This window comes from Gastrolobium bilobum, unplaced genomic scaffold (genome assembly GCF_033153095.1).
Source record: "Gastrolobium bilobum isolate Gb01-03AN ecotype WA unplaced genomic scaffold, APGP_CSIRO_Gbil_v1 utg74291, whole genome shotgun sequence".
In the NCBI taxonomy this organism is placed as follows: domain Eukaryota; kingdom Viridiplantae; phylum Streptophyta; class Magnoliopsida; order Fabales; family Fabaceae; genus Gastrolobium; species Gastrolobium bilobum.
In genome coordinates, this window is record NW_026900007.1 from 12291 (window position 1) to 34398 (window position 22108).

Here is a 22108-nt window from a genome sequence, read left to right on the forward strand (position 1 = left end):
CTTTTCATTGTCCACAACAAATATATTTTTATTATGATTATGTTTTTTTTTTAACATGATTATGATTGTAAATTCTGTTTTTGTCCATTTATTATGATTTTATGGATAATCTATTATTTGTGCTTATGATTTTTCTTTTATTATATTTTATTGAAATACACTTTATATATTAAAAATATTATTTAATACTAAGACTTATCAGAACTTATCGAAATATTAATATTTTTTAAGTAACGTATCGACGTCCCGTATCGGGAACGTATCGAAATTGCCGTGTCGGTATCGGTGCTTCATAGCCTAAGACCACAAGTGAAGCACTTTCCCATCCAGGGTGACGCCAAGCGATGCTTGATGAGATGACCTCTCCTCATTCCAATAACACTTGAGATCTTATTTCTGCTCCTCCGGGGAAGTCTATTGTTGGTTGTCGGTGGATCTTTACTGTCAAGGTTGGATCTGATGGCCATGTTGACCATCTCAAGGCGCGCATAGTCGTTAAGGGCTTTACTTAGATTTTTGGCCTTGACTATAGTGACACGATATCTCCTGTCCCTAAGATGGCATTTGTCCGCATGTTTCTTGCCCTCGTTGTTGTTCGTCACTGGCCACTCCTTCAACTAGACATTAAAAATGCTTTTCTTCATGGTGATTTATAGGAAGAGGTTTACATGGAGCAACCGCTTGGCTTTGTTGCTCATGGGGAGTCTGGAATGGTGTGTAGATTTCGTAAGTCCTTATACGACCTCAAGCATTCTCCTTAGGCGTGGTCCAGCCATTTCAGTTCTGTCGTTTAGGCTTTTGACTTAATTCATAGTGAGGTTGATCATTCTGCGTTTTATAGGTGCACATCTCCTGATAAGTGCACCTATCTGTTAGTCTATGTCGATGACATCATTCTCACTGGAAGTGATCAAGCTGAGATTGACTAATAAAACAATATTTGTTCAATCAATTTCAAACAAAGGATCTTGGTAAGCTTCGTTACTTCTTAGGGATTGAGGTGGCACAATCTAGACAAGGCATTTCCATTTGTCAAAGGAAATATGCCTTAGACATCTTACAGAAGACTGATATGCTGGGGTGTAAGCTAGTTGATACACCCATGAATCCCAATATCAAATTATTGCCCGGACAGAAGGAGCCATTATCTGATCATGAAAGTTATCGGAGGTTGATTGGAAAGCTCAATTATCTCACTATGACTAGGTCAGACATCTCTTTTGTTGTTAGTGTGGCTAGTCAGTTCCTTGACTCCCCTTGTGAATCTCATTGGGATGCTTCTGTGAGGATCCTCCGGTATATCAAAAGAGCACCAGGGAAAGGCTTATTATATTCAGATCAGGGACATATAGAAATTTGTGGTTATTCAGATGCCGATTGGGCAGGATCACCCTCGGATAGACGCTCTACTTCAGGTTATTGTATCTTTTTGGAGGAAACCTGATTTCTTGGAAGAGTCTGAAACAAACTGTTGTCGCCCGATCCAGTGCAAAGGCTAAGTATCGTGCAATGGGAGCTGCCACCTACGAACTAATCTGGTTAAAGCAGTTGATTCGGGAGCTCCATCTTTATGAACAGAAACAACCCATGACACTCATTTGTCACAATCAAGTTGCACTTTATATATCATCTAATCCTGTATTTCATGAGAGAACCAAGCACATAGAGATCAATTGTCACTTCATTCGAGAAAAGATTCAGTTCGGAGAAATCAAAACGGCATTTGTCAACTCCAAGGATCAACTCGCGGATGTCTTCACTAAAGCTCTTAAAGAATCTCGGGTTGAATATATTTGTAACAAGTTGGATGCTTACAATATATACGCACCAGTTTGAGGGGAAGTATTAGATTAATATGTTAAAGTAGTATAGTGTATATAGTAGAATAGTCTCACATCTTGTTTATGATAGATTAATTTCTGTACTTGTTAATATATATATATATATATATATATATATATATATATATATATGGGGAGGGATCTTTTGACGCTGGAGTAAGACTTACAACTCTTACTCTCCATCCCAACCGTTGATTTCCGTCCATCTAACTGTTATTATTTATTTGAAATAAAAAATTAATTAATTGTTATAGATAACCGTTAGATGGACGGAAATCAACGATTGAGATGAGAAGTAAGAGTTGTAAGTCTTACTCTAGAGTCAAAAGATCCTTCCCCTATATATATATATATATATATATATATATATATATATATATTATATTCCATGAGTGCTCGTATTAGACACAATTATTCAATCTTTAAGCGTAACATAAAAAATATGGTGATTGTGCATATATGCAGCAGAAGAAATTGTTTACACTAAACGACACCAAATCACCAGTTTATCATTTAAATCATTTAAGACCCAAAATAAATAAATATATACACTGCTGGTGTCAACAAGAGATAAACCTATAAGAGAATGTGCGAAGCAGTACAAAATATCATGTCTCAAAACACATTTGAGGCAGGAAGACTTTTCACAGAAGGATTCAAATTGACAAGTATACAACCCAACCACAATATAATTTTTTAATTAAAGCAATACCCTTTTTTTTTTTTCAAGATGCAAACGCCATGTGAGTTGTTCCAATTGCTTCTCAAGTTTATTCTTAGCTTCACGGAGGGCACCAGCTTCATTAGCCTCCTGATAAAAATAAATAAAAAAAACAGACAATAAGAACAACTTTTGCTACATTGGATCGCCCCTCCCCTAAAGGAAAAAACCTTACTTGTTTAAGTCTACGAAGCTCCCGTTTTGCTTGTCTACGCCGCCAAAGGCATTGTATTGTCACAATTGAAGCTTGATGTAGCCGGAAAGCTGATCTAACCTTCGACATCCTCCAACAGGCCTATATTATTAATGTTACATAGGATCAATATAATATTAGAACAAAATCCATCATCCCAGAGGTAACCAGACACAAATGACAAGCAATTGAAAGTGAATGCAGCAACAATAGAAACCAAAGCAAATAAAGCATTGTGTCATGCCTTATCAACACATGTAAAGAGAGATGGAACTAAAAAATCAATCAGAATATTATGGTGTTTCATACAATCAATCAACATTACACAGATGCATAAAAATTCAAAATTCCTGACACAATCAGTATTACTTGATAATTAAGATGACAAATACAAAATATAATCAAATTTATTAAAGTGACGAAGACAAAGAGGGCACAGTTGACATTTTAAAAATCCTAGCACACCCAACACCCATCTCTTGGTAAAACTACCTGAAAAAGAGTAGCAGCTTTATGTTCTTTTCCACGCAAAAATTTTTGGCGAGTTGTGAAACCTTGAACATGGGATTGTATGATAATAGCAGAAGAATATAGTTTCAAGTAAGCATGCCTCGTTAGCCACATACGAATATATTTCTGAATGGAGACAGCCGCTGCCGTCTCCCTTTTAGCAGCATACATCTTTCGGGCAACGTATCCTACAATTACAAAAACTGATCAGGATCAGGCTAATGTAATTATGAAAGTAGTGATCTCTACATGTAATGTGCTTATAATAACAAGTTTGAATGAGTTAACTATATTCTAAACAAGCAGCCAACCAGTGAAGCACAAATCAATTGAGAGTTGTTTGGCACCAAGAAATAAGTTAAAGATTGACCTGTCATTGATTTTATTATTGGAAATTATTTAGTTCAATTTAACCCATCCTATATTAATCCAAGCCAAATTCAGAACTACTTTCAACCATTTACATTCCACTTAGTTATAAGGCCTTAAGACAGTTGAAAATGTGAGAGTGTGGTAGTAAAGTTGTCTACTGCTCTTGCAGTAGATGGTTGTAAATGCGACAGAAAAAAAAAAGATAGAAAACTAACCCCTGCAGCATGCCTGAAGAGAAAATGCAGCTGCTCTGACTGAGATAAAATCCCTGTGTGCAATAAATGTCCTCAGTCGACACTGAATACACTTTGCAGCATTGTCCAAAACTTCAGCGCGTTTGGAGTCTAAAACGCCAATTTGACCAGCCCTGAGAAATACTTTGGTCCTACCCAACTGAATAAGAAGAAAGAGAAAGCAAAACAAGAAATATAACCATTATAAGAGCACTTATGCTTTAACATCCCTAGCTTGTTTATGAACAACAGCTGCATGGAAAGTTCCTAAGAAGCATACCTGAAAGTTCTCAAGTTTGAGCTTTTGCAAAATTTTCTCAGTTGCAACTTTATCATCATAACTATCAACACAAACAATACATACCAAAAAAGAAGATGAGAACTGAAAACACGGAGCACTTTTTTTATTAAATAAGAAGCTTGTACTGTTGCACATGCATTCATAAAAAAATGAACATGTTGTCAATAAGAAGATAACGCAATCCATGCCAGAAAGCAATAATTTTTGCCAGAACCAATGACTTTTCCGCTACTGAATGATGAATTATCCAAATAAGCAGCAGAAGTAAAACCAAATTGCTTTTTCTTTTCCTTTCTCTTTCGGTTCAGCTAATTACAACCACCAACAAAATTACATTTATCCTAAAATGATTTACAACCAGGACAGATTGGCAGGTTCAGGGAACCGCCCATGATCTGGCCCAGTAGTTCTTTAGAACTACCCTTTTTTTTCAAATTGTTTAATAACCAGGGAAACCAGTCAATCAGGACTAAATTCGAGAACCACTGCCAGTTTTTTACTGGACTGGTTGAAAGGCTCCCACTTCTCTCACTCAAAATTAAATACAAGCCACAAGGGCAGTGTGGCTGTATGGGGACAAAATCCCTCAAGCTCAAAATTTCATTACTTGGAAAATACAATTATAACTTTGATACGGCTAAGACTGACTCAACTTCAGTAAAACATTTGACCCTTGACTCTCACCCTGTTGAAATTATAAAGTTTAAGTATGGAAAGTGGAAGAGAGAGAAAAAGAAATACTCAATATAAGAAGATGATATTAATATGTTGTGAGAAAAGACTCTAACCTAATATTCCTATTTACACTAATAAGTCAGGTACTAGTACTACAGTACTACTAGTACAAGCCCAGCAAAAAATAAACTTTATGGGCAGATATAGCTCAACACTTAAGCCAAACAAAAACAGTAACAAATGTTAGAGATGTTAATATAAAACCATTCATAGGTTTCACCTAACAGCTTAAAAATTGTAAAGTCAGTTAACACTAACTATGAAAATTACCTTTAATGAACTCACCTTCCATCCATAAAATCAGGGGCTATTAACCCAAAGCGGTCTACAAACTGTGAGTAAGTTCTTCGAGTGGGGTAACCTGCCAGACTTATTCGAACAGCTTCAAGGACGCCCTTGATAAAATAGAGATATATATAATTACTTGATAGCCCTAGAGAAACAACTAAAAAGAAAACTTAGAAGACAAGCATGTAGATCATGGCCACCTTATTTGTATGAAAATTTGAATCAAGCCCACATGATTTTTTGCATGCATGTAGTTGCAAACCAAATCATTTTTCTATTCATTGGAAAAGAAATTACTAATAGACAATAGAAAGATAGAGGGAAAAAATCAACAAAATATATCAAAAGAATATACCTGTTTAAAACTCAATTCCATTTTTAGAAAAACCCTTTATTTCTTTTTAGAAGAGCATAATAAGGGCATCAAAACGACAGACTTATTGAACTAAGTGTTGAAGGACAAGAACGACAAACCTCACTCTAAAGAACCAATTCAACCCAAAAGCTTAAGTTGTAGGGTGAGACTACATTAATGGTTTTATATTTCTCTAACACGTCCCCTCACAGGAGAGTACATTGGGCTTGAAGGGTGGATGATGCATCACGCCCAGCCTACTTATGCCACGAAACTCCACAATACTTAATTATTTATTAATTGAATGGGGACGGTGAGGATCGAACTCGTGATCACTTGGTCACGTCGGCTCTGATACCATGTAAAGAATCAATTCAACCCAAAAGCTTAAGTTGTTGAGTGAGGCTACATTAATCGTTTTATATTTTTCTAACACTCATCTTCAAATTTGAGCATTCTTCTTAGAAGTTTAAACAAATACACAGAAATACCGAAAAATAGTTTGTACATTTTCCATGACATCTTAACCCCATTCTTCTTCAAAAACTTTAAAAAGATATATAACAGCTCCATTACACATTGCTCGCAAAACACCAAAAGCATTCCAAGTAGTCAATACAAGTTATACAACCAAACCTCAGTCAAAGATTACATTTTGTATAACAATGACTACAATTTTTTTTACTTTGTTTATAATTTTTAGTAAACATTATTATAAAGCTACTTGTAAAGAACGGAAGCTGATAATCTGAGATTCTAATAAGCAAATTCTTATCCAGACTAATACCATAGGACATACTTAAAAATAATTAGCGCCTCTCACTTTCATACAAAAAGTCTCGAGTCTTTCTCCACAAGCAAAAATTCATGCATACCAATACTAAAGTTGTTTATCTTCAGCTTGATTCAATGCACTAGAACAGACAAAAAAATTCAATGCGACCCAAAAAGTAAAACTTTAAAATTAACCTGAGTTGCAAAGTAACATAATGACGCAAGTTACAAGCAAAATTCAAGGTACCCCAAGTACATACCCTACCTCATTTGCAGTTTATTGAACTTAGGATTTTGCATCATTAAATCCAACACTCCATAAAACTGCCAACCAAGACAAGGTATTAGTGCATTTGGGGCACCATAAACTTGGCTAAGCTATAAATACAGAGCGCGTTTGACACATATTGAGGAACAGCACAAACATAAAAGTTAAGCATTAGTGATTGAGTCACCGGACAATTCTTGGTGTTGTCAGCTATTTCATGAAATGCACAAAACTAAAAAATTTGTGATATCCATTGTTTGAACGCATAAATACTGGACCGAACAACACAAAATTTATTGTAATACCTTTGGTGTTATTCATCATTCCACAGGCAACAGAGCTAAGAAAATGAAATGACATGAACTATTGGCATTTTTCTCTTTTTGTGCTGTAGACAAAAATTTGTAACCTGCTTTAGTATTGTATTGTCCCGAGTTGTTTTTTATTGAGTACTTACTACTATACATCAAACAAAGTACAATTTTTTTGTGGCAGTACTGTCCTTTAATTTTTGGGAAATCAATAGCAAACATTACCCAAGTTAAAAAAAGACAAACACGAGAATAGAGGGACAAAGAAGTACATAACCATTGACACAAAAATGGCCTAAATATAAGTTATACCACAATATCAAGTTAAATAATTGTCGTGATCAATAATGTAACCAATAAGATACCAACCAAAAACAGAGTACACTAATTGACATGTCAGCAATCTATGAAACTCTGACAACAACTCAAAATAAAGGGATCTAGAATATCTAAACTACTGACCCCACAGCGTAATTGGTGTATGATGCTTGCATTCTCAAATATTTGTGGTCGATTCAAAGAATTGGGCTTCACACATCGTATGTAATGAGGCTCTGTTGACTTAAGGGTCTCCATGAGTGCTTGAAGTTGTTGCTGAGCACACAAACAAGACACCAAAAAATAAATAAATAAATGAAGAAAAAGATCAGCAACAAAAATTTCATGTTCAAATACGTAGCTCTATTCACCTATACAATTTGGTCATAATAATGGACCCTCTAGTCTTCAGTAAAATATGAAAAGGATGTAGATGTTCGCACCTTAAATCTGGAAGCTACTGAAGAAAATTTGTACGATGATCTTGAAGAATCCTCTGGTAGCAAAGGAAAAAGACCAGACACAAAGGGGCATTTTGATGATGAAAATAGATTACAATGTTCTACAACAATATAATCACGATTTTTGTCTAAAAAGGTCTCTGTGTGATAAGTGACCTGCATAAAAGCGTGGAAGATCTTTTTAAAATTTGTAACATTACATCACAAGATTTCATGTTCAAATCAGGAGAAAGTACACGAACACAGGTTCACCTTTCCAGCATAATGAGAAATGGTAAAATCTGTTTGCGAAAACTTTTCCTTTTCCAACCTAGGGTGAGACCGGAAATGCTGAAACAACTTGGTTGAGAATGTTTCATGTGTTGATTTCGGAAACATGCTGCAAGCCAATCGAATTCAAGATTAAGGATCATTTTGCAATAGCAATGGGGTCCACTTTGGTACTCCCTCCAAAAACCGTACTCCCTATTGTAAAATTACAAACTTTATGTCAGACTGAGTAATAAAAGTTGTATACATAAAAAAATTACAAACTGAGTAATCAAAGTTACAAACTTTATTACTCAGTCTGTAAGTTTTATTACCCAGCCAATAACTTTGTTACTTAGTTTGTTATTTCAAAAAAGGTACTACGGTACACACTTTTTTGGAGGGAGCACCAAAGTGAACCCCTACAAATAAATACACACCAATTCAGTTTAAAGAACTCAAATTGTACCAAGCTTCATCCAAAAGAGCAATGATACCAATGGGCTTCTGCAAAAGAATGCAATAATAAGTCCACAAGAAGCTGAAATTACAGGCATACGTATAAACTGGAATCAAGAGAAGACGGTGACTTATACAGCAATAAGATGCATATCTTAGCACTGCACTTCCAAATGAAACTACATTAATTTATTTTGGCATGATTATCCTTATCTGAACACTAGATAAACAGGTCTTACCAATTTATTGATTAAAAGATATATCTTGTGAAAGATCCAAACCTATAACCTATACTGTAGCATCAGAAAAAAAAGATTTTGACATTGTCAAGAACCACATGAAGGCACATGAACGGTTTTAGATCTAACATGCCTCAGCAATCAAGAACCATTTGGGCTTAAAGAGTGAATAACGCACAAGCCCACCCTACCTTATGCTAGAATTTAACTTTCATTAGAAGAATAGAAACAACAAGAATTAAACTCTAACAACATGGTCAAAGGGTCTTTGATATCATATCATGAACCAACTAACGCAAAAGTTTAAGCTATTAGGTAAAGATCAATATATGGTTCTACATCTAACAAATATATTGCTACATATCCTCTTGCAATTTCAGTATCTTGAATTTGATGTATGTAACCTATATATTCCACTAGTTACACATTATGAATGAAACAAGCAAACATGCATAAGAATGTAAAATATACTACATGGCAATATTGAGATATAGAATTTAGAGAACTTAACCCTAAAAAGGCAAAACATTCTAAAAGGAAAACAATAAATAAAAACCTTTTCAATCAAATCTAAAACATCTAGGTTGTCTACAAATTCAATGTAACTCCAGATAATTTCTTCGTTTCCATACTCCTCCTGCTCCATCTTGAATACATGCTGGAAGAAATGGCAAGACAGAGAAGTAATAAAAAAAAAGAGAGAAAAAAGAACACCAATAAATCCAAATTAAGACAGGGCAGTAACCTAGTGAATGCACATCAATATACAGTAAGTAACACATGCATACCTCATTGAAATGTTGCTGAAGCTTTTCATTTGCAAAATTGATGCAGAATTGCTCAAAACTGTTGTAAGTGAATGTTATTGGATTGAGCAAAGCAATCATATTGAAAAAATTATCAAATTAAATAAACAACCGCAGCACACGAATCATAATCTAATAATGGGAATACAAAGTAAAAGAAACCATGCATGATGTCTTGAGCATTAAGCATTTTGATACTAGTGAACGTAGTACATTACATGAAAGAACACCAGGAAGTGAGAAGTATTTATAAGAACAAATGCCCAATCTATGCATTATAATGTTCCACAACTTAAAATAAGCCTACTCACTTTTATTTTCCATAATCCACCAAAAAAATAAAAACCCTCCAAGTTACAGGTAATTGACAACAACTTACCTGTTATCCTTAAAGCACTCAAAACCATAAATATCCAAAACTCCGATTTGTATCTGGGAATTGATATCTTGCCCAACAGACCTATTGATCTTGTCAACAAGCCTGTTAGCACAACAAAAACAAAGAATTATCACCCTAAACTAGGCATAATAAAAAATGGTTGTTGATTTTGCATTGACCACAAGTATACCAATCAAATAAGTGAGCATAAACAGTTTTTGCCAAAGCATCCCGGCCAGCAACAGCAGCATTGCAATCAAGGGCTTTCACAATAATTCCTTCTCGAGTTTGTATTGAACGAGTACACAATGTTGCTAGCAGTAGGTCAACATCACACCTAGCGAAGAAAAAAAGTAAGTCAATAAGTTCAGCAAAGGACAACTTAAAATTAAGACCAGCCATTACATCTTAAAGGAGAAACAACCAATAATCTCATTCATGTGGTATTTTTATCATTTATACAATACAACAAGTGGAAAACCTTGTTTAGTTAGTTATTTTAGGAAAATATTTTGTAACAGAATTGTTAATTATCAAGAGACAAGAGGTATTCATTGTAATCCTTGTGTCAACTACACGAAGGAGATTTCATTTATATATTAAACCAAATAAGAAATACAACGACATATACACAATGTGGGACTTCTATACTATTTACAGTAACACTGCCCCTCAAGCTGGAGCATATAGATCGTATGCACCAAGCTTGTTACATATCTGGTCTATCCTAGGTCCTCTCAAAGACTTAGTATATACATCAGCTAATTGATCATTGGAGTTGACAAAACGAGTGACTATATATCTCCTGAGAGAACCTTTTCTCTAAGGAAATGACAATCTATCTCAATGTGCTTAGTCCTTTCATGAAACACTGGATTTGAAGCAATATGCAAAGCAGCTTGATTATCACAAATGAGAGATACTGGGCCAATGTCTCCAAACTTGAGTTCTTTCAGTAGTTGTTTTAACCAGATGAGTTCACAGGTAGCTGTGGCCATGGAGCGATATTCTGCTTCAGCACTTGATCTAGCAACTACACTTAGTTTCTTATTTCTCCAGGAAATCAAGTTATCTCCAACGAATACACAATACCCGGAGGTAGATCTTCTATCAATAGGAGAACCTGCCCAATCAGCATCTGAGTATCCTGCAACTCTGGTATGACCCTTGTTTTCATAGAGAAGACCTTTGCCAGGAGCATTTTTGATGTACTTGAGGACACGGATTACTGCATTCCAGTGATCTTCACAGGGAGAATTCAAGAACTGACTTACTACACTGACTGCAAAGGAAATGTCTGGTCGAGTAACTGTGAGATAGTTCAGTTTCCCAACCAATCTTCTATACCTTTCTGGATCAGAAAATAGCTCCCCCTGATTTGGCAAAAGCTTGACATTTGGATCCATAGGAGTATCGACGGGCTTAGCATTCAACAGTGTTGTCTCCTCAAGAATATCCATAGCATATTTTCTCTGTGATAGTACAATGTCATCTTTGGATTGAGCCACTTCTATCCCTAAGAAATATCGGAGTCTTCCAAGGTCCTTTATTTGAAAATGATGGCACAAATGTTGTTTGATCTGAGTTATGCCATGAGTATCATTACCTGTAATGACGATATCATCAACATATACTACCAAATAAATAGAACCTGAATCAGAGTGTCTATAAAAGACTGAGTGATCAGCTTCACTTCGAGTCATGCCAAATTGTTGTACAACAGTGCTAAACCTTCCAAACCAAGCCCGGGGAGACTGCTTGAGACCATACAAGGATTTTCGGAGACGACAAACTAGGTTAGACTCCCCCTGAGCAACAAACCCAGGAGGTTGCTCCATATAAACCTCTTCCCGCAGATCACCATGGAGGAAAGCATTCTTGATGTCTAGCTGATACATAGGCCAGTGATGAATGGCTGCCATAGTAATAAAGAGGCGAACAGAAGTCATTTTCGCCACGGGGGAAAATGTGTCACCATAGTCAAGGCCAAATATCTGAGTATAACCTTTAGCCACCAAGCGGGCCTTGAGACGGTCTACCTGACCATCAGAACCAACTTTAACTGTGTATATCCATCGACAGCCAACAACAGACTTCCCAGAGGGAAGGGGAACCAGATCCCAGGTACTACTGCTCTAAAGTGCACTCATCTCATCAATCATGGCCTGTCGCCATCCAGAATGTGATAACGCCTCACCTGTAGTCTTAGGAACAGATACAGAAGAAAGAGAAGAGAGGCAAGCAAAATGGGATGGTGAAAGACGATGATAACTCAAATTTATTAATTACCTGGGAGGGGGACGAGAATCACGAGTACCTTTTCGGAGTGCAATGGGTACATCAATGTCAGACGAAAGGATCGGAGCTGTCGGAGGAGATGATGACGAAAGTGAGTCCACAGGAGCCTCAGTAACAATAGGGGCAGGGTCTTGGGGGGCAGGGTCCTGGGGAACAGGTGGATGGTGCCGACGATGGTAGACCTGGAAGGGGGGAACAGGGGCGGTATCAGGGACGGGGACATCTAAAGAAGGAGATGGTGAAGGTATATATTGAACTGAAACAGGGGGTAAAGGTAGTTGAGGAGCCACAGAATCACTGGGAAAGGAGGAAGAGTCAAAGAATGGGATAGACTCAAAGAATGTAACATCCGCCGAGACAAAGTAACGACGAAGACTGGGAGAATAACAACGATAACCCTTTTGTGAGCGAGGGTAACCCAGGAAAATACACTTATGTGACTTAGCAGATAACTTGTCAAGACCAGGACTGAGATTGTGGACAAAACAAGTAGAACCAAAGATGTGAGGAGTGAGTGGGTACAAAGGTTGATGGGGGAAAAACACAGAATGTGGTACCTGGTTATTAAGTACGGAGGAAGGCATCCGATTAATGAGATAACAAGTTGTGAGGACAGCATCGCCCCAATACTGGAATGGGATATGACCATGTAACAAAAGTGTCCGAGTAGTCTCAATTAGGTGACGGTTCTTGCGTTCAGCAACCCCATTTTGTTGAGGGGTGTGTGAACATGATGTCTGGTGAAGGATGTCGTGAGATGCAAAGAAGGTTTGAAATTGATGAGACAAATATTCACGAGCATTATCACTTCAAAAAATGCGAATCAAAACACCAAATTGAGTAAGGATTTCATTAAAGAACTTGTTAAAAATAGAAAACAATTCAGACCGATTTTTCATTAAAAATAACCAAGTACATCGAGAATAATCATCAATGAAAGTTACAAAACATTTGTACCCCATAGTGGAAACGGTACGACTAGGACCCCAAATATCTGAATGAACGAAAGCAAAAGGAGACGAAGACCGACGACTGACACGATCGGGAAACGAACTACGAGTGTGCTTCCCTAACTGACACGACTCACAAGACAAACTAGATAAATTTGAGAAACGTGGGACCATCTTTTGGAGCTTAGCAAGATTTGGATGACCCAACTGAGCGTGGATAGTAAGCGGAGAATCCACAACAGAGCACACTGGAACAGAAGTGGAAAGCTGATAAAGGCCATTGGACTCAGATCCGACGCCAAGTGTCCTCCTCGAGCTCTGATCCTGCAAAATGACAGACTCTTTAGGGAAAGAAATAATACAGTCAAGGGATTGAGTCAAACGACTAATGGAAATAAGGTTGAAAGGAGAATGAGGAACATAAAGCACATTCTCAATGGGAATAGAAGGAAAAAAGAGAACAGTGTCAATCCCTTGGGACTGAACCAGTGACCCATTAGCCATAGTGATACTGGGCAGGGGACCAAACGTACAGAGAGAGGTAAATAAAGACTTATTACCAGAAATATGGTCAGATGCACCAGAATCGAGAATCCATGGACCAAGAGAGGGCGAGTGAGAAACACCAGCAAAGGAATTACCCGTGTGTGCACCAGAGGCAGTGGTACCAGGAGGACGCATCCCTTTATACCATTGCAAGAAGTCAGTGAGAACAGACGGAGGTGGCTGTGATCCAGCAATCAAAGCAGAGTCCGAGGCAGAAACAGTAGTCTGAGCAAAATGAGCGGAGCGAGGAGGGAGACCATGAAGATCCCAGCAACGATCAATAGTATGGTATGGCCCGGCTTGTTGCAATGAGTGCAGAGAAAGCGTCTCGTAGAGGGTTTGCGTCCACGTGCATAACCCTTGGATGCATCGTGGGGTGACTTATCAGCCATAGATCACCTGAAACAAAAATGAACAGCAACCAAAAGAAAAGAAACACGCGTGAATAGTGACCAGCAAGAGAAAGAGACACTGTCGGAAGCCGAAACGAAGTCGGAACAACAAAGGGAGGACAGATCCAGGTGCGCAAGGAGAAGACGAGTTGAACCGTGGTGGTCGGAGGTCCAGCCGAAGCATCACGCGCCGCTGCAATGGAGCGGACGGCAGCAGCTTCCTCCCACGCGTGTGGGCGCGTCGCTGAGTTGTTGGAGATGGGTGTTGGACAGACAGGACCGCCTTGTTGTGGCGGTCAGATCGATGGGAGTTTCGCCGGAAAAGTCGCCGGAGACGGTGGTCAACGGTGGCGGGCGGCGGTCAACGATGGTTCTGGACAGCGGCAGTGCTGAGACAAGGTCGGAAACAAAATAAGGAAGCCGGAAACTGACAGATATGACGGTTTCCGGAAAAAAAAAAATATTACTCAGCTGACAGTGGTCCACCGAAAAAACGCAGATTAGGATTCTCTTGTTAGGCTCTAAATACCATGTTAATTATCAAGAGACAAGAGGTATTCATTGTAATCCTTGTGTCAACTACACGAAGGAGATTTTATTTATATATTAAACCAAATAAGAAATACAACGACATATACACAATGTGGGACTTCTATACTATTTACAGTTACAAGAATGTATCCCTAGAATTAGGCTCATTTAATTGTGTTTTCTATTCTGTTAGGATATCCCACAAATCATAGGATCTGACTCTAGTTTCTATCCATTCTGTGTATATATCTAACCCATTGATGTATCATATTATCATGGATAAAATTCCACATTTTTCAATCTCCTAGATGATATAAGAGCAGTTGCGATGTGGGACTGCTGCTATTTCTGCTGAAGCCATCAAAATGTCTTCTCTCTTAATGAATTGGCATTCATTGCTAAGCATTCCTTGCTGCTAAATCATATTGTTATTCTTTCTCTCTTAAATCAGTCAGCCTTCATTGCCAATCTATTGCATCTACCAGCCTTCTTTATTGGGTTTCTGATAAGAACTTTGGGATGCACCACTCCAAAAGCTAGCTCAAAGGATGGGAGTACACAAGGGCTTATAAATCCCACATTAGTTGCCCATACAATCAATATGGGACTTCAAGTCTCATACCTTACCTATGGGATCGACTTGAAAATATAAGGATTATATTATATGAATTATTTATTACAAATGTACAAAGGGTCTCTATATAAAGAGACTAAATGACCTATTGGGCTAATCCCAAGGAAGATAAAAAAATAATAAATAAATAATACTACAACTATTATTTACAACAATCCCCCCTCAAGTCCAAAAATAGATATTTATCATTCCCAGCTTGCTAGTAAGTTCTTGAAATCTATCTGAGGGAAGTCGCTTCATCAGAATATCAGCTAATTGACGCCCAGAGGGAATGTATGGAGTGAGGATCAACCCGCTATCAAGTTTCTCTTTGATGAAATGGCGGTCAACCTCAATATGCTTAGTACGATCATGTTAAACTGGATTATGAGCTATACAAATAGCGGAATTATTATCACAAAGCAACTTCATTGGTCCTTCACATCTTATTCTGAGATCATCAAGTATAATTTTCAACCACAATAATTCACAAATGCATTGAGACATAGCTCGAAATTCAGCCTCTGTACTTGATCTGGCAACCACATCTTGTTTCTTACTCCTCCATGTTATTAAGTTACCACAAAGAAACATACAATAACTAGTGGTAGATCGACAGTCAGTCACAGATCCAGCATAATCAGCATCAGTATAAACTTCTAAAGAGAGATTGTCATCACGCCGAAATAATTGCCTTTACCAAAAGTGGCTTTAAGATACTGAAGAATTTTCTCCACTGCTTGTATATGTTTTTCTTTTGGATTATGCATGAATTGACTGACAATATTAATAGCATAAGCTAGGTTTGGTCTAGTATGAGCCAGATATTTGAATCTCTCAACTAGCTGCTAATATTGTCCTTCATCAACTGGAGGACTCTCATCTTCATAACTCATCTTGTGATTCTGCTCAATAAGAGTAATAGAGGGTTTATACCCAAGTTTTCCTGCTTCTTTAAGAAGGTCAAGGACATATTTCCTCTGATTGATAAAAATTCTTTTCTTTGAATGAGCTACTTCTATCCCTATGAAATATCTCAATTTCCCAAGGTCTTTAATTTCAAATTCAGAAGTTAGTCGTGCTTGAAGAACATGTCTCTCCACAATATCATCCCCTGTTATAATGATGTCGTCCAAATATACAAGGAGCACAATGAGCTTCCCGTCTTGGGAATGCTTAAAAAAAAGTGTGATCTCTTTTACTCTGTTTGTATCCTAAGGTCATCATAACCTTAGTAAACCTCCCAAACCAGGCACGAGGAGACTACTTCAATCCATATAAAGCCTTCTTTAACCTACAAACCTTATTTTCTCCATAGATAGGGTCAAAATCAGGAAGGATTTTCATGTAAATCTCTTCTTCTAACTCACCATTAAGAAAAGCATTCTTCACATCAAATTGATTTATACCCAATTGTAATGGGCAGCAAGGGACAACAAGGCTCTCACAATATTCATCTTTGCAATTGGGGCAAAAGTTTCTTCATAATCAATGTCATAGGTCTGAGTGTAACCCTTGGCTACTAACCAAGCCTTATCTCTCTCAAGAGTGCCATCAGAATTATATTTTAGGGCATAAACTCATTTGCACCCTACTGCTTTCTTTCCATCGGGTCTATCAACAACATCTCATGTTTTATTTTTCTCCAAGGCATTCATCTCCTCTTCCATGGCTTGAGCCCAATTCTCATCTTTTAATACTTCATGTACTGATTTTGGAATTGACATAGAATCTAGTGCTGAAACAAAGCTTTTGTGCTACACAGAAAGATTAGTAGAAGAGAAGAAAGGGGAGATAGGTATTGGGTACAAGATCTTTTTTCTTTTCTTAGGGCAATGGGTATGTCAACAAAAGCATCAATATTAGATTCAAAAACAAAAGGTTCAGGACTTACCAGTGGTTCAGAAGATTGAGGTTGTTGATGAAGCAGTGTGGGTTGTTTTCTCCTGTGATATACCAAATCTGGTGTTACAATCTTCCGTATCTCCGGTGTATATGATGGATCAGACACAAGAGGATCAAAAATAAGAGGAAGAGGTATAGGAGTAGAACGTGATGATCCAGACTCAAAAAAGGAAGATGCTGAGCCTACTGAAGTACCACTCTCCCCCTGAAGATAAGGACCTGGGAAAAAGGACTCAGATTCATGAAAGATAACTGTTAGAAATAATATTGTATTAAATAGTATTGTATTTTTATTATTCTATTATTCTAGCAGGTTATTTGGGCTTGGCCTATTAGGTCATTTAACCTCTTTAAATAGAGGACTTTTGTACAGTTCTATATACAATTGAATACAATATACATTCTTACTTTTAAGTTGGTACCAGAGCTTGTGTTCTGGGAAACCTCGCTTTTGCATAAAACCCTTATCTTGTCGTGCATCATACTGCCAACCTTTTTCTAGCCCTAACCCTTAATTAGTCACCAAATATTTATCCTCAACCTTAAATAGTCAGAAATCGGCCTCTGTTTGCCACCAGAACCGTCGTTTGTTACTGTTCACAGTCACCAGAGAAATTTTTCGGCAACGATTTCAATCGAAACACCTACGAACAGACTCTCCTTCCTCCGGCAACCTATTCTGTGGAAGACCCATCACCGGCGGCCAACCCTCTCTACGCGAAGTGCTCACGCGCCGCTTCTCACCGGCGTGTGTGCACTGTTCCGGCCATTCCAGGACAGAACAGCTCAACTTCCTCTCCTCTCCTCTTTCCAAATCTGGTCTTCGTTCGTTGTGGGTCCCATCCGTTAAGAAGATATCGGCGAAAAACACGTTGTTTGGACATCTTTTTGAATTATTTTTGCGCGATTTCTTGTGAGTTTGCAGTTTCTTGCTTTGATCTGGTCTTCTCTTTTATTTTTGTGATGGAGGACTCAGGTAATGCGTCCAAAAACACTATTGGCGTCATCTCCAGTACTACCCCATCTATTACAACGAGGAAACTGACCGGATCTGCTACTTACAAGACCTGGTCTCTCTCAGTTAAGATCTGGTTTACTGATCAGGGATACGGAAAACATCTCACAACTAAGTCTGCCGATATTTCAAAGGATCAGACAATCAAAGAAAAGCACAAAAGTGGTTTAAATTGTATGCCCTATGTGACTACACAAGGTCAGCTTGCGATATACTTACCAAAGGGTTGAGCAGTCCAGCATTTTAAAACATTGACCAAAGCTGGAAATGGAGAATACATATTCACCAACTTGAGGGGAGTCTGGAAATCAGTGTTTAATTAGCTATTTTAGGAAATTATTCCATAACAGATTGTATCCCTAGATTTAGGCTCATTTTTGTTTTCTATTCTGTTGGGAATTAGGATATCCCACAAATCATGGGATTTGACTATGGTTTTTTTCCATTTCTGTTATGGTCGTCTGCATATATATTTAACCCATTGATGTATCATCTGATTATGAATAAAATTCCATATTATTCAATCTGAGACTAGAGAAACAATAGGCATAGCCTTGTTGACAAATGAACCCAATTTCTCATTGGACCAAAGAGACCAATGCTACTTATTATGATCTCAACTGCCTGGGCTCTTGCTCAGATATGTCTAATTATTTAGATCTAATCTTTGCAATGTCAATGGTTGTTTTCAAAATACAATATTTAGGTATGCATCCTTAGCACTTCTTAGGTGTTTCTGTACATAGAAATTTTACTATTACCTCTTTTTCCACCAGATTTTAGTTGTATACACTGTCCATATACTCTACACGGTCATACTCTCTGAAATTAATATAGCAGCAACATATATGTTTGCAGAAAAAAATGTATTTGCATTTTGAGCACAGATGGTAAAGAGTTAAAATGAAATTCAGCCAAATTATAAATCATTTTAGAATATAAAATTCCAAATATAAATCTCGTACATGAAAAGATTAGCAGCCATCTGCATATGAAATCTTGATTTTTCATCCTTTATTACTGACGAGTCATGCTCTTTTCCAGGAGAAAATTCAATGTTTCCCAAATGTAAAATTGCAGCTAAGACACGAAATATGGCTTCCTGATAATAGGAAGCAAGGATAACTATTAGTAAAGGGAGGGCCATCAATAAATCTATCCATTAAATGTTTAAAGCATTCATCAAAGCAAGAGCTACACTAAGGGAAACAATATCACACCTGATCCTCATGAATAATTCCAACAATATCCATTGCCCTCCTCGTCTTCACGTATTCTTCAGCATTGCTAACACCATCTAGTTCATAGATTTTACTTTGATTTAAATAGTGGAAGTGACTCGGATGTCCTAACTTATACTTCTCTGCATTCTAAAATGAGGCATCCCAATTATAAATCATAACAATTAATACTTTGATTATGACATTATGAAAACCATAACCTGCACATCACAATGCAAATTATTGCATTATGCTGCAATATTAACCCCAAAATACAAATTAAATAAAAGGCCTAAAAGAAAATGAATACCCTTTCAAATGCACACAACTGATAAAAGCAGTGATAATTTCTTTCTGGATCCGTTATCTGTACTACTCGAGATCTTTCCAGTAAGTAAGTTCTAATTGCAGCACCAGAGATTCTACCATTTGAATCAAACTGAATTTCAACAAACTTCCCAAATCGACTGCAACCAAAAACAGTAATAATGTGAGGCTATGAGCAATATCAATTTCAATGGTAGAGTATCTACACCCCTACACCCTAAATACTGTTTGCAAAAAAAATGTAACATTGTGGAATTACCCAGATCATACAGATAGCATAATATCCATAAAATATGCGGCAATTGAAAAACCTTCATTATCTTATAAACCAAGAAAAAATTAAATACAATTAAGCCTTGGACTAAGATTTAAATCTTTCAAACTCCAATGCACCGCCGTGACTATGGTTGCTTCTGAATCTGAATTCCCAAACATCTACAATGGCATCAATTTTTTATAATATACAAGAATTTTCTTCCCATCTACATTCAACTCATTTTGAAATTTTAAGCATCCATGGTACAACAACTAGGCTTGCAAACAGGGTAACGAAAAGGACTGACATTCCCTACAAATATCTAATACAACTTGTAAAATCAGAATAATTTCTGTATCTCTTGTAAATTAAACTGTACAAGCTATCGGTCCCTATTTATAATACATTAGACGCATTAAAACATGAAAGAAATATCTTAAAAACCAATGCTTCCGATCAGCCAAAAAAACTACCTAAAGAAAAACAGATTAAATAAGGAATAAAGAATTCCTCTCAAATCACTCCCCTTTAATTGGGATACTGATTAGAAAAACTAGTTGTTTTCGGCAACTTGTTTCTGTAAATTTCCATCCTGGCCTTAGTATGCTTTAGATAGATACAAGACCAGATAGTAGGACCACCCTAACACAGCTTATTTTGTTAAATTTTAATGGGGAAGAGCAAATAAACTAGAAAATTGCAAAAGATGGAAACTACGGTGAAAGAAAAGCATTAGAGCGGGCGGGGGGGGGGGGGGGGGGGGGGGGGGGGACAAACTCAAAAAAGAGAACCAAATTCACCTTGAATTGTCATTCCTAACCGTCCTTGCATTACCAAATGCCTCTAAAAGTGGATTCGACTGAATCAAGTAAAAGTATAATCAGCATCCTATATTGATTCTAAATAACAATTGGAACCTGGAAGTAAATTAATCCCTGAAGTCTTGATTGATTGGATTCCAGAATAGCTTACTTCAAGAACTTGTTGTTCGACTGTTCTATCATCACTGGCCACACGTCCACCAACAAAGGTAAGATACTGCATAATCAATTTTGTTGTCTCAGTTTTTCCAGCACCACTTTCACCACTGACCAAGATAGATTGACTTTTACCTTCGTTCAACATTGCTCTAAATCATGACCAACAAAAGCTCAATAATTCGCAAAACAAAAAGGCAAATCGCAAATATTAGAAAAAGAAACATTCAAATATGATACAAACAAATAAAATGCATACTAACCTGTAAGATGCATCAGCAACAGCAAAAACATGTGGGCTAAGGTCACCAAATGGAGCTCCCTTATACTGCTCCATCATATGGATATCATACAAGTGAGGAAGCTTCGTGAAGGGATTAACAGCTATTAAGATGCTTCCTGTATATGTCTAACAAAGACAAACAAGTCAAGCAAAAAGCATTAAATAGCAGTCAACGTATAAACCAAGTAAAGTTCACTCAGCGAAATCACCAAAAGGAAACTGATGTTTTAAAAGCTACCGATAATATATTAATTTATAAATTTGACAAAGATTCTTCGGGTATGGGCTACCCAATCATTAAGTCATGCACCCATCAAAACCATCGATAAAAGTCCTCATAAATGAAAGCAATAATCTCATATGATTCATATATCAGTTCCACCTGAGAACACCATTTTCAAATAATAAAGAGTTATGTATACTAATCATTATGGTCTAAACTCATAAGTTAACCTCAATTGAACATCTAGAAACTAATGAAATCCAATCTATGAACACTCACATAAATATCATTGACAGCATATCTTCTACGAAGATTGTACAACACTCCTGGTTCATTCAAGTAAGCCAACCTCGTCATATCTTCGAATCCCCCATGCTCCTCTTCATCCGCATCCCTTGGAAACAGTTTCTCCGGCGAAGCAAAAACCTGCACCACCGCACCTCCCAAAACCAAAACTCGAACTATTAACAATCACCACCAAAACAATAGTAGCAAAAGAAGCAGCATATATTAGGCAACAAAATCACCTCCTTGCCAGAATCAGTTGCGAGCTGGAACCGGTTTCCATCGGAATCAACCACTTCAGCAGCCACCCAGGCTGAATCCCTGTATTGGACCCAAACTTTGGAGCCCTTGCGCAGGTTCATGGTTGCTGCAAATTACAAAACGAAGATTGAGATTGAAACCCTAAAATTAGAGAGACGTAGAGAGATATAGAGACAACATAGGTGAACTTTGGGTTCCCGCTCTAAGAAGTGT

At 37.3% G+C, this 22108-nt stretch overlaps 1 protein-coding gene across 1 annotated transcript in view; it reads right to left on the reverse strand.

Moving 5' to 3' along the window:
• Positions 1–22108, reverse strand: part of LOC133294830 (myosin-15-like) — a gene marked incomplete at its 3' end in the record, with an annotated part of 34255 nt that extends 12147 nt beyond the window's left edge. The window contains exons 1-22 of the mRNA XM_061493586.1: positions 21877–22108; positions 21629–21775; positions 21107–21252; positions 20839–20995; positions 20667–20725; positions 19594–19750; positions 19284–19433; positions 19029–19165; positions 10004–10150; positions 9814–9915; positions 9417–9474; positions 9185–9286; positions 8400–8437; positions 7934–8060; positions 7664–7837; positions 7365–7496; positions 5192–5301; positions 4151–4211; positions 3853–4030; positions 3248–3453; positions 2738–2857; positions 2554–2652 (exon numbers count right to left, since the gene is read on the reverse strand). Coding sequence (XP_061349570.1) covers positions 2554–2652; positions 2738–2857; positions 3248–3453; positions 3853–4030; positions 4151–4211; positions 5192–5301; positions 7365–7496; positions 7664–7837; positions 7934–8060; positions 8400–8437; positions 9185–9286; positions 9417–9474; positions 9814–9915; positions 10004–10150; positions 19029–19165; positions 19284–19433; positions 19594–19750; positions 20667–20725; positions 20839–20995; positions 21107–21252; positions 21629–21775; positions 21877–21996 — 2727 coding nt within the window. The remainder of the gene's footprint in view (positions 1–2553; positions 2653–2737; positions 2858–3247; positions 3454–3852; positions 4031–4150; positions 4212–5191; positions 5302–7364; positions 7497–7663; positions 7838–7933; positions 8061–8399; positions 8438–9184; positions 9287–9416; positions 9475–9813; positions 9916–10003; positions 10151–19028; positions 19166–19283; positions 19434–19593; positions 19751–20666; positions 20726–20838; positions 20996–21106; positions 21253–21628; positions 21776–21876) is intronic.